We start from the raw sequence: 13,731 nt of genomic DNA, 5'->3' as shown, positions 1-13,731 counted from the left end.
AGATATTGTTCACTATAAAAAATGTGGTTGGATTGCTGTTAAAAGGAAAAAAAAAAAAAAAAAAAAAAAAAAAAAAAAAAAAAAAAAAAAAACAGAGAGAGAGAAGAATGCGAATTGTTGGTGTTGTTAATTAAAGGGGGAAAAGAGTGTGATTTTATTTGGTGGGTAGTTGGGTACTTTACTAGGGTTTAATAAGGTAGAAAACATGTCAAGAACTGTATATCACAACATGACTGGCTGGTGGAGATTTTTGTCCACAAATCCTCATTTACCTGTCCCAAAATTTTGGTTCTTTGAAAGTACCCGTTGTTAATTCTCGTGCCTTCTCTATTATATAATAAATAAACACCTGTATTTGGTTAATATTCATTTATTTATTAATATTATAATTAAGTTCTTATATTTTTTTTTAATAATTCCTTTAATTTAATCTTTCCATTTTATTTTTTCTATTCAAATGTTTTCCCTCTTTTTGAAGAATTTGGATCCTCTCTAGCAAATTTCTCTCTCCAGCCTCTCTCTTGCAATATTAATAGTCATTAGATATATCTAATAGTTCAAATTTAATCATTTAAAAAGTTACATTAATTATAAGATTAAATTTAAGCCATTAGATATATCTAATGGCTATTAATATTGCAGGAGAGAGGCTAGAGAGAGAAATTTGTTGAAGTGGATCCAAATTCCTTTTTGAATCCAAATAATATTTTGTTTTGAAGCAGAAATTTTTTACATCATTATTTATTTTTTATTTTTCAAATGTTAATTAAGGAAAAATCATTAAAATTATTTTAGTTTCTTAAATTTTAGTTGAAATAAATAGAATAAATATATAAATATATATTAATAACTATTTTTGGTACATTTACATGTAAAAGTATAAATGTTGTGTCTTTTTATTTTTTATTATGTTCTTTATAATATTATTTTATATTATTTTTTTATAGCTTACGCTTTTATATTATTTTAAAATATTTATATATTATCATTGTAGTAATTTTTTTTTCTTTTTAAAATTTGTACTATATATTTATCTGCTATTAGTTTTTTTATTTGAATCATATATATAGTCACAATTAAATTTTTTTATATAATTATTTTTTAAAAAATAAGATATTAATCAAAATAAAATTTTTAAAATTATATTAATTTCATATGTTTTAAGTAATATATATATATATATATATATATATATATATATATATATATTAATAATTAGACTTGGTACTATGAGACCCCATTTTCGTTTTTCTTTCTTCCCCAACTCTCTTTCCCACTCAAACCCTCACTTCTCCTCACTTGCCCATTTTCTTCCTTGTGGTGGTTGTCGTAACTTAGGTGTTGGCTAGTGGCATTCGGAGCTGGCTGAAGTTCTTCTTCCTTGTCTCATCTCTTCGTTCATTTTCTCCTCCGATCGAGCTTCTTCTTCTCCGTTTCTTCTTCCCGAAGCTCGAATTCTCGCACCGAGGTAAGGGAAGCTAGGTCTTGCTGATTTTGGCTGTAAATGAGTTCTAGAAACTCGTTTGTTGGTTGAGGTTTGATGGTCCTTGGTTGAGATTGCTGAAAATGGAGTTTTGGGGTTTTCGGGGTTTTGGAGGAAAATTCGGGTTTTTCTTGTTTGATGGTTGCATGTGTGGAAATATTATATTTTTGAAATCTTGGATGAAAATGTGAGCTTTTGGCTGGTTTGCATGTGCTGGAAATGTGAAGTTTTGCAGGTTTTGGGCAAGATTTTCGAACTTGGTGAGTTGTTGCTGGATACCACGCTGAGCGTCGTTCTTCGCGCCGGGCGCGTGACCATCAAAGGGCTCCATTTAGGCAAACCCGTCGGGCGCAAAGGTGTATGCACCGGGCGAGCTTGAGGATGTGAGCCTTTAGGTGGCCCATGCCGGGCGTGACTTGGACCGCGCCAGGCGCGATATCAGTGAGTAACAAGTTTTTGGGTTTCTGGTACTGCACCGGGTGCGACCATTGTCGCGCTGGGCGTGGGGACTTCTTGGGAGTCTCTGCCATGGGGGCGCTGGGCGCAATTTGAATTGCGCTGGGCGCGAGACCTTGGGGAGGTCTCTGCCTTTCCCGTGCCGGGCGCAGGTCTGGGCACGCTGGGCGCGTGAAACTCCTCAGAGTCTCTGCCTGGGTTTGCGCTGGGCGCAATTGGTATTGCGCCAGGCGCGTGTAAGCCTTGGGCTCTCTGGCTGGGACACGTCGGGCGCGAGCACTCTTGCGCCGGACGCGCTGGCCCCTGGTGCTCTCTAGTTATGCCACGCCTGGCGCGACCAGGAGTACGCCGGGCGCGGAGGTGATGTTTAACTACATGCTGTTAGATGTTGTAAAATGCTGATAAATGTTGTTTTATGCTGAACTAAGCTACAATTGATGAATATGCTGTGCTAACTAGTTGATAATGCTGAATTATGATGTTGAGCTGTATTAGATGTATATTGTTGAGCTGTGTTGTGCTGTGAGCTGTTATTGCTGTAATTTGTGTTGTGTTGTATGCTGATATAAACTGTTGTAGGCCGTAAGGCTGAGCTATTGTAGGTCGTAAGGCTGAGCTGTTGTAGGTCGTAAGGCTGAGCTCTTGTAGGCGGTAAGGCTAAGCTCTTGTAGGTCGTAAGGCTTAGCTGTTGTAGGAGATCTCCGAGCTGATATTGTAATATCCCAAATTTTATTAAATAAAACAGGTTATTTTGATTTTAAATATTTATTGAGATTATTAGAAAGTTTATCATATTTTTATATACGTATTTTACTATTCACATATACGTATTTACGTATTTATGAATAGTAAATATATTATTATTTTAATGAATAGTAATTTCCAAAAACAAGAACGTAAGCACTTACGTTTGTTTCAAATTATTATATTATTTTTTAACGAATAGTAATTTATAATATTATAATAATGAATAGTGCATTGTAACTTATAATATTATTTTAATGAATAGTGCATAGTGCATAGTAACTTCAAAATTTCTATAAATAGGGGCCTAAGGTTTTGAAAATTCAGAATTCTAGAAAGAAGGAAATTCTGGAGAAATAGAGAGAGAAAGTAAGAGAGAGAGAAGGAGAAAGAAAAGGAGGTTCTGCTCTAGTGCCTTGTTTAAGGAGAAAGAGGAAGAGATTCTGCCCAAGTTTTTAGAGAGATATTGCACTAGTTTCAACTCCTACTTATCTAGGTAAGGGGGAGGAGAACCTTATCTTTTTAAAATTTTATATACTATTATGTATATTTATTTATGTCATTTACTTGATTATATTTATTTAGTGGGGTATCTCTAACCTCATCTATTTGCTTATATTTATTTAGTGGGGTGACCCTAACCTCATTATTGTTATATTTATTCAGTGAGGTGTTACTAACCTCATCTAACTCCTTAACTTTTAATTACTTTATTTATTTATTTATTCAGTGAGGTGTTCCTAACTTCATCTAACTATTTAACTTTTGATTACCATGTTTATTTATTTATGTTATTTCTATTATTTAGTGGGGTGATTCTAACCTCATCTATTTGTTTAACCTTTAATTACTATTACTTATTCTATGATTATTCTTAAATCTATTTTGAGTAATTTTTTTATGATTAATATAATTTGTTAAAATGTCTTTTACTCATTTTAAAGATAATTAATACTCTATGGCCATAGACGATAAAGTTTGAATTATTTGTAGCTGGAGGTTTAACCTTGGGGATTTAAATGAGTAAGAAATGGAGGTGGAATATCTTTTGGTTGGTGTTATAATGATGCTCATTTATCCCGACTAGTCACTACAAGTATAATTCAAATTTTATTGTATCAAGAAAATCTAATATTTAATCTGTATAAATATATATTTATATATATATATATATGTTAAAATTTTATTTATAAATAATTATGTTTATTCGTTCGAATTATTGTATTAATTGGATATTGTTCTTACTCCTTTCTTTTCTTTGTTTTTTTTAATTAAATATATTATAAATAGATGGATCAACTTGAGATTCCAGATCATTTTGCTGTTATTGTTACTGCTGTCCTACATGGAAGGAAATTGGAATACGGAGGCTATTTGATGGATCTGTTATAACTTTACTTGTCAATCATATTATTTTAATTGTAATTTTCTTTCCGTTATGAATATATATATTGTATTAAAAGAGTAAGAAAAGGAATAATGTGTAAAATAATACGTTATTCTAAATATTTTAGAACGATATGTTATGTATTAAATTCACAAGATATTCTTTTCTTTACTTTTATTTCTATTAAATAAATATATAGATATTGTTAATGATATAATTGCGAAAATATTATAAAATTGTATAATTTGGGTATTAGAATTAGGCGTTACAGATATGCGTGACGACACATTGTGTGTTTATTTCCATTTACGCTGTATAGTTGATGAGCCGTATGCTGATGATGTGCTGATAGCTATAGTTATTTACCATACATGTATTTCCATATATATGTATGATGATTCTTTTCACTAGTTTACCCTTTATTGTTTCCAAGTGTTTTGGACTGTGATGATCATACGTTGTATGGGAGCAGAGCAGGGTTAGGTTGGTGACTTGTGGCAGGTCTGTAGCTGACAGATAGAGCTAATTCTTTTGATGTTTTGTTGTTTTAGCTACCTAGTGGGGTAGTGATGGATGTATTTTATTTATTTTGTTTTAGCCCCACCTTGTGTATATATTCTAGTTGTATATATATATATACTTGCTCTTTTCTGAGTGGTGCTGTGTGGATGTGCAGTGTGTAGTGACTAGTCGGGTCGTTACACTTTAGTGGTATCAGAGCAGTTCGAGTCTAGTGGACACTCTTTGGGGGTGGTTCCTTTAGGTTTTTGTTGTGCTGAACTTTGTACTGTGCTAATTTCTTATTGTTTGTTGTGCTGTTGATTGTTGTTTGGTTTAGTTATTGTATACTGAAGATGTTGTTACTTTTGTAGACAATGACTAGAACTAATGAGCAGATAGCCCTTGCCATGGAGATGATGGCTATGGCTATGCAGCAGCAAAATGCCTATTTTTCTTGGATGGACGCTGATAGAGCTGCGGCTGGTGCAGCAAGGCCTGTGGGGTCACAGGAGAGCTGAGATCTTGCTGAGTTCCGGAAATTCCATCCTCCACAGTTCAAGGGAGATGCAGATCCAGAGGTAGCTGACCACTAGATCTGTGAACTAGAGAAGATCTTTGCTGTTTTGGAATGTTCTCAAGAGAGGAGGCTGGCATATGTTGTCTACATGCTGGTAGGAGAGGCTGAGCATTGGTGGAGGGGTACTCACCATATGCTGACCGCTAGAGGAGTGGTTGTTGACTGGGAGTGCTTTAGGAGAGTGTTCTTGGAGAAGTACTTCCCGGAGAGCGTGAGGCACACCAAGGAGGCTGAGTTTATGCGGTTGCACCAGGGTGGGATGACAGTATCTGAGTATGCGATGAGATTTGAGCACCTGGATCATTTCTATTCGCAAGCTATATCTGAGGTCTGGAAATGCAGGAAGTTTGTTGAGGGTCTGAAATATGAGCTGAAGAGAGTGGTGGTGCCTATGGCCATCACTAAGTTTCCGGCCTTAGTGGAGAAGTCGAAGGTTGTTGAGCAATTGGAAGGTGGCAACCGTGTGATGAAGACTGCTGAAGGACCAGCTGGGTCCAAGAAAGGAGGAAATCAGAGGAAGCCATATGATAGGCCCCAACCACAGCAAGGGGGTCCTGTCATTAGGCAACCTGCTGATGCTGCTAAAGAAGGGAGACAGGGTGGAGGTGCTGCCCTTAGATGCTACAGGTATGTTGGGCCCCATTTTATCAGGGACTATCCACACACGGAGAGCTGGTGTTTCAGGTGTCAACAAATGAGCCTTGAGTCGTTCAACTGTCCCACCAGAAACCAATCGGAGAGGGGTGCTCAAAGGAGTGATACTCAGAGAGGCGAAGCTCAGAGGGGTGGCAGACCCACTACTATTAGGAGAGTGTTTACTTTGAGTGGGGCTGAGGCTTCTACTTCTTCTAACCTTGTGAAGGGGAAGGGTAAAGCTGCTGGTAAGGATGTGATGTTTTTGTTTGACTCTGGGGCTTCTCACTCTTTTATTTCTTATGCTTGTGATGCTATGCTGGGTGTGCCGGTGTGTGATTTGGGGTTGAGACTACTAGTGTCGACGCTCGCTTCTGCTTCGATAGTTGCTTCTAAGTTGTGTGCTGACTATCCTATTGTTGTGAATGGGAAGAGGTATAAGGTGAACTTGATTTGTTTGCCTTTGGTGGACATTGACATAATCTTAGGGATGGATTGGTTGTTTGCCAATCGCATCCTTATAGATTGTGCCAATAGGCGGTTAATCTTTCCTCAGGTAGAGGATGAGCTGTTGATTTCAGCTGGAAAAGCTGAATCATTGTTGAGAGATGGAGCAGAGTGCTGTCTTCTGCTTGTTGCTATCAGTGTGGAGACCGAAAGGGTCATTACGGAGATTGATGTGGTGAGGGATTTTGCTTAGGTGTTCCCTGATGAGGTGCCTGGGTTGCCTCTATTAGGGAGATGAAGTTTAGCATTGACTTGGTTCTAGGTGCAGGGCTAATGTCGGTGGCTCCCTATAGGATGGCTCCTGCTGAGTTGGTTGAACTGAAAGGTCAGTTGGAGGACCTATTGGAGAAGCAGTTGGTGCGGCCGAGTGTATCGTTGTGGGGTGCTCCTATTTGTTGGTGAAGAAGAAAGATGTAGGTAGTCGACTGTGTGTTGATTTTTGGCAGTTGAACAAGTTGACCATTAAGAACAAATATCCACTTCCCCAGATAGATGACTTAATGGACTAACTGAGGGGAGCATCCGTTTTCCCAACTCTCTTTCCCAAGTCGGGTGCAAAGGTGTGTGCGTCGGGCGAGCTTGAGGATGTGAGCCTCTGGGTGGCCCACGTTGGACATGACTTGGACCGCGTCGGGCGCAATATCAGTGAGTAACAGGTTTTTGGGTTTTTGGTGCTGCGCCAGGCGCGACCGTTGTCGCGTTGGGCGTGTGGACTTCTTGGGAGTCTCTACCATGGGGGAGCTGGGCGCAATTTGAATTGTGCTGGGCGCAAGACCTTGGGGAGGTCTCTACCTTCCCCGCACCGGGCGCGGGTTTGGGCACACTGGGCGAGTGAGACTCCTCAGAGTCTTTGCCTAGGTTTGCGCTGGGCGCAATTGGTATTGTGTCAGGCGCGTGTGAGCCTTGGGATCTCTGGTTGGGTCACTCCAGGCGCGAGCGCTCTTGCGCCGGGCACGCTGGCCTTTGGTGCTCTCTAGTTGTGCCGCATCGGGCGCGACCAGGAGTGCGCCGGGCGCGGAGGTGATGTTTAACTACATGCTGTTAGATGTTGTAAAATGCTGATAAATGTTGTTTTATGCTGAATTGAGCTGTAATTGATGAATATGTTGTGCTAACTAGTTGATAATGCTGAATTATGATGTTGAGCTGTATTAGATGTATATTGCTGAGCTGTGTTGTGTTGTGAGCTGTTATTGCTATAAGCTGTGTTGTGCTGTATGCTGATATAAACTGTTGTAGGCCGTAAGGCTAAGCTGTTGTAGGCAGTAAGGCTGAGCTGTTGTAGGCCATAAGGCTGAGCTGTTATAGGCCATAAGGTTGAGCTGTTGTAGGCCGTAAGGTTGAGCTATTGTAGGCCGTTAGGCTTAGCTATTATAGGAGATCTCTTAGTTGATATCCGTGACGATGCATTGTGTGTTTATTTCCATTTGCGCTGTATAGTTGATGAGCCGTATGTTGATAATGTGCTGATAGTTGTAGTTGTTTACTATACATGTATTTCCATATATATGTATGATGATTCTTTTCACTAGCTTACCCTTTGTTGTTTTCATGTGTTTTGAACTGTGATGATCATATGTTGTATGGGAGCAATGCAGGGTTAGGTTGGTGACTTGTGGCAGGTCTGTAGCTGACAGATAGAGCTGATTCTTTTGATGTTTTGTTATTTTAGCTACCTAGTGGGGGTAGTGATGAATGTATTTTATTTATTTTGTTTTAGCCCCAGATTGGACATTGTGTATATATTCTAGTTGTATATATATATATATACTTGCTCTTTTCTGAGTGGTGCTGTGTGGATGTGCAGTGTGTAGTGACCAGCCGGGTCGTTACAGATACCACATATAAATATGTATAAATAATTATTTTTTTATTATTTTAATTTTATAAAACTTTGTAATTATATTTATTATTATAACAATTTAATTATTAGTACATATGAATTTTTTTATGTTTATTTTATAATATTATATATACTATTTTAGATTAGTAATATATTATGATTATAATAATATTTTTTTTATTTCTTAAAATTATAGTATTTATTTACTACTTTTTTTTTAATGATAACAAAGTTACTAAAATTTATTGATAACTTGTTTAACAAATACAAGAAAAAATGTGTTTATACTAGTATATAGAACCAAATAGAGTCATAACACCATAAATATCTTTGATCCAACGGTATTGAATTCACATTGACCGAAGTTTTAAATTTGAGTTATGAATTCACTTCAATGAAATTTTAAATTTGAGTTTTGTATGATAAAATAGAAGGACTACTAAATAAATAATAATACAAATAGTATGGTCACCATAAATAAAGAAGAGTAGTAACATTGTTCACCAAAAATAAAGTTGTATTGACAGAAAAAGCAATAAATGGATGATGATATAAAAATTAGATAATAAAAAAATAGAATTGAAGTGAATTATATTATTAAAATAATTGAATTATTTATTTGAATTAAATTATTTTTAAAATAATTTATTTGACCTAAATTGTTTGAAAATTACACTGTCGTGAATTATAAAAATTAAACTAAAGAATAAAAATTAAATTATTTTTATAAAAAAAAATAATAATTAAATATGTGTAATATGTTCTATTTTAATGGATTAAATTAATAGTTTAACGACTTAAATTTTAGAAAAATAAAAAAATAATTTAAAAAAATTGTCAATTTTATTGGACTTAATGGGTCAATCGAACTATGTTAGAGACTAATTTTTAGTATTAAAATTCATCGAGTTTATTTGATTCAATTTTATATTTTTTTTGAAAAATTTAAATGAAATAAAAAATTAAATTAAATTAAAAAATGTACCATTCATGAAGGACCAATAAATCAAAATTGTTCAATTCAAAGTATTATAACAATTCAATTTAAAATTTTATAATACAGTTCAATTTAGTTCACTAACACAAGAGAACAATTTAATTCATCTAAAATAATATGCAATTTCGTTCAATTAAGATAAATTACTTTTAAATTCAATATAATTTTTATAAATTCACTTCAATTTAGTTTATTTTAGAAAAATAAATATAGATTTTGATATTGATATAAATATCAAAATTTTTACAGGAATATAATTTTTTTATAAAAATTATCCAAACAAAACTTGTGACACATTATTTACAAGAGTAGCACATTTTACTATTCAAGCTTAGAATTCGGTTCTCCGAAAATCGAATTCCGAGCTTCTCCGTTGACGTCCTAGGCTGCCAGAATTCAGTTTTCGGAGAACCGAATTCCAGACAACCATTTTTTTTTCGTTTCTCATATATATTAAATGAAAAATTATATTTATAATAAAACTCAAATTTTAAATAATAAATAATATTTATATTAATATTAAAATGTTAAAAACATAATAAGTTATAATGTTAATAAATAATAAATTTAATAAGTTATATTTATAAAAAAATTGAAATTTAATAAATAATATTTATAATAAATTATTTTGAAAATGAAATTGAAATTTAATAAATAACATTTATAATAAGTTTTATTTATAATTTTTTAAAAAAAGAATTTTAAATTTGTAAACAATTTAAAAATATGTAATTGTTAAATAATAAATTATATTTATAATAAAATTCAAATTTTAAAAAGCTAATAAGTTATAATGTTAATAAATAATAAATTTAATTTGTTATATTTATAATAAATATTATATTTAATAAATTATATTTATAATAAATTTTTTTGTTAAATTGAAATTCAATAAATAATAATTATAATAAGTTATATAATAATGTATAATTATAATAATTTATAAATTTAATAATACACTCTGTTAATAATTTCTAATAATTATAATTTATAATTTAATATTTTATAATGTATTTAAAAATAAAAATGCATAACATCAAAACTCATATTACATTGATAAAGAGATATAGTACATTAAAAGTAAAAAAAACCCTAAATTATGAAAAACGAAAAAAAAAAAAACAAAAATGGCTGCCTGGAATTTGGTTTCCTGGAAACCGAATTCCGGTAGCCCAGGATGTCAACGGAATGCAAGTGAGAAGTTCAGAATTCGATTCTCGAATTCTAATATGTTATAGTAAACCCGGGGAACCGAATTCTAAGCTTAAACAGTAAATTTTTTAAAAAAAGTTACTGAATTAATATCATGAGTTTATGTAGATAATTTTTTTCATAAATATTTTTAAAAAAATAAAATAAATTTCTCTATAGATTAATACTATTTCCTAATAGATTAATACTAATTTTATGCACAAGTTAAAATTAGTATTTTAAAAAAGTTAATTAAATTTTTATTTTTATTTTTATAAATTAACTTATATTTAAATATTTTTTTATAAAGAAGTTTATTTTATTTTTCTTTTAACAATTTTATTTTCCTTTCATAATTCTTTTATCATTAACATGTCATTAATACAACAATCGGATCCATCCCTACCACACCAAGCCTGTACTGGTTGTTGTTTTCTTTGTCGTTTCTAATTCTGATACTTAAAATTTATTAATTTAATTATTTTAACAATTGAATTATTGATTAATAAAAATAATTTAATTATGTGGAACGTCATCTTAATTACTATTCTACATAGGAGGTTTTGATGTATCGACGTTGTTAATTACCATATAATCGTGTACCCAATGTATGGACATTAATACTATTATAATAATTTTAAGAGTTTCGGTATATAATTGATTCGTCAGATTTTGGCAATGAAATACATTGAGATGTTTAGAATAAGTCTCAATCCTTTTCATATTTTTTTCCAAAAACATCTTGATGAGTAAATTGTTTTGATCTTTTCTGAACCCCCGCACTAGTACAAAATATACATTTTACGTCGGTCATTTTGGGCTTTTTACGTCAGAAAAACCTCCAACGTGGAAGTGGGAGACGTAAATTTACGTCGGACACGAAAAAACGACGTAAATTTATGTCGGATACCCCAAGGCCCGACGTAAAAAGTTGTAAAAAAATTCAAAAAAAAAAAAACAAAACCCAACAAAACGGTCCGTTCTACTTGGAGAACGGCCCGTTCTGCTTGGAGAACAGCATGTTCTGCTTGGAGAACGGGTCATTCTCCAAGCAAAACAGACCGTTCTCCAAGTAGAACGGACCGTTCTGCTGGGTTCTCCAAACCCAGACTTCGCCACTTCCTTCTCCAGCTTCAAAAACCCATGACCAACGCAACCAACCCATCATCACGCGAATCAACCTCTTCCCCAACCTTCCTAAGCTCCGAAGGAGGTAGAACTTGTCGAGGTGTAGGGCGTTGATTTTAAAAACCTGTACTACTCCACCTACAGATTGTAAAATATTTTATGATATGCCAAGAGTGAAAGAAACAGTAGAGAAAGAAGAAATGGATGATTGAACCAAAAGGTAAGTGAAACACTAGTGGAAAAATTGAAATGAACCACTCGCAGCGCATGGTGTGGAGGAAGGTGGATGACGACGTCGGAGAGGGCAGTCACGATCTAAGGAGGAGGTGGAGGGATTTGAGGAGGAGGAGGTGGAGGGATTTGAGGAGGAGGAGGTGTGGCCTCCATTGCACAACGCGGGAGAAGAAATTTTTTGAAATATCTACCTCCGTAAAGCTTCTTTTAACAGGGTGCAGGGGGTTATTTACGTCGGCCGAGAAATGTCCGACGTAAATTTTAACATCTACGTCGGACACAATGCATAACCGAAGTAGATGTTAAACTTTACGTCAGACCCAAGGAGGTCCGACGTAAATAATTTACCTAAAATTACCGAACGTGCCACCGTGTTTTTATTACGTCGGGTTGTTGTATATCTGACGTAAAATAGGTGACGTGGTATCCTATTTTTCCACTAGTGCCGTAACCATTACACCAAAATTAATTTTTGCAGCAATTAATTTATTATTTAACAGTCATATAAATGATCATTATTTTTTTTACCAGCATTTAAATAAAGGTTGATGTATCTAGTGTCTCTAATACTATTACCGATATTTATATAAAATACTGGTAAAGATCTACTAAATTGACGAAAAAACTTATTTTTTTAGTGGCAATTCTAGTAGCCATTTTAAAGGTTATTAAAGGTTATTTTTTTCAACTGTCTCCTTTAATTTCCTATAATTTCCTTTTCTAAATTCATAACTTATATATATATATATATATTTTATCTCTACTCGATGTGGGATTTGTAAGATGAGGGTTGTCTTTTATTTATATATTTTTTAATTTATTTTTTTAATTATCTTGTCTCTTAAGAAATGTGAAATTTATAAGGTGAAAGTTGCTCTCTAATTATTTTATAACACTATTGAATTTGGTAATAATGGGTGATTTGATACCAATTTAGAATAGTGAATTAGCAGTCAACCCTATATGTAACAGCCCGATTTTCACAGATTGTTTGAGAGCCCAATTTTCACTAGGCCAAGAGCCCAATTAAGGTGGTCTAGTAGCCCGGAACGGGCCGTTTCAAATTACTAAATACACCTACTTTTGGTAGCTCGGAATGGGCCGTTCCAAATCATAAAAATTGTCTATGATTCTTAGTTGGGAATGGGCCGTTGCCAGCTGGAACAGGCCATTCTGGATTTCAGAAATGGCCTTTGAACCTTATTGAGAACGGGCCGTTCCGATTTCGGAACGGGCCATTCCAAAATATAACCGTTGAGAGTTTTAATGCAAACCCCAGAACGAGTCGTTCTAGATGTGAATTTTACACATGACGTGAGATTTCAGAACGAGCCGTTCTGGATTTGAAACGGGCCGTTCCGCGAATCCTGATGCTTATAAATTGAGTGCTCTAGCACTCCTAAAATCATATTTTTCAGTTCGGACTTCTTTTAGTTCTGACTTCTTTCTTCTACATTCTCTTCTTTCCCTTCTACACTCTCTGAAGATTGAGGGGCACTTAGAGGAGGAGACCAAGAGATCTTTGTTTTAGTTTCAACTGCTGTTTATTCAGGTACGGGGGAAAAGGGAATTATTTATATGTAGAGTTACATGAGAGAATTGGGTAGAGGAAGAGTCCCCTAGGATTATGAGTAATTTTATAATTATTTCTGTTTGGAGAATTATTGGTCTTATGTGATTCTGTATATATTTAGGACTACGAATATATGATTAATTTGTAAAAATGATGCTCTGGAAGAGAGAACGAAATTATAAAAAAGTTCTTGTAAGTTAGGTTTTGGAAAAATTGGATTATTTTTGTTTGAGAAATTGATGATCCCATTAGATTTTGTATGTGTTGAGGATTAGAAATATATATTTAATTTGTAAGAATGATGATCTGAGAGGGAGAACGAAACTGTAGAAAACTGCTTGTGAGTTAGGATTTGGAATAATTGGGGGTTTTACTGTTTATGTTAAAATTATATTAAATTGATAATTCTATTGATTATTATATTAATTTATGAATGTTATTGTTATATTACTTGGTAAGAATTGATGATCTAGATGT

The 13,731-nt window shown here is 33.8% G+C and overlaps 1 protein-coding gene across 1 annotated transcript; it reads left to right on the top strand.

Annotated features, from left to right (window-relative positions):
• Positions 1–2,773: 2,773 nt before the first annotated feature.
• Positions 2,774–6,481, top strand: LOC145957804 (uncharacterized). Its single transcript, XM_083074222.1, has 2 exons — positions 2,774–3,179; positions 3,974–6,481. The coding sequence occupies exon 2, from the start codon at positions 5,237–5,239 to the stop codon at positions 6,479–6,481; it is 1,245 nt and encodes a 414-aa protein (XP_082930348.1). The 5' UTR covers positions 2,774–3,179; positions 3,974–5,236.
• The last annotated feature ends 7,250 nt before the right edge of the window (positions 6,482–13,731 follow it).

Source organism: Cajanus cajan, chromosome 1, assembly GCF_000230855.2.
Source record: "Cajanus cajan strain Asha chromosome 1, NIPB_CcT2T_4, whole genome shotgun sequence".
Classification (NCBI taxonomy): Eukaryota; Viridiplantae; Streptophyta; class Magnoliopsida; order Fabales; family Fabaceae; genus Cajanus; species Cajanus cajan.
This window is presented reverse-complemented; position numbering and strand designations above follow the sequence as displayed.

Excerpts from the sequence above, each read along its gene's own strand:
- LOC145957804 (XM_083074222.1), top strand. The coding sequence starts at position 5,237 with ATGCTGGTAGGAGAGGCTGAGCATTGGTGGAGGGGTACTCACCATATG.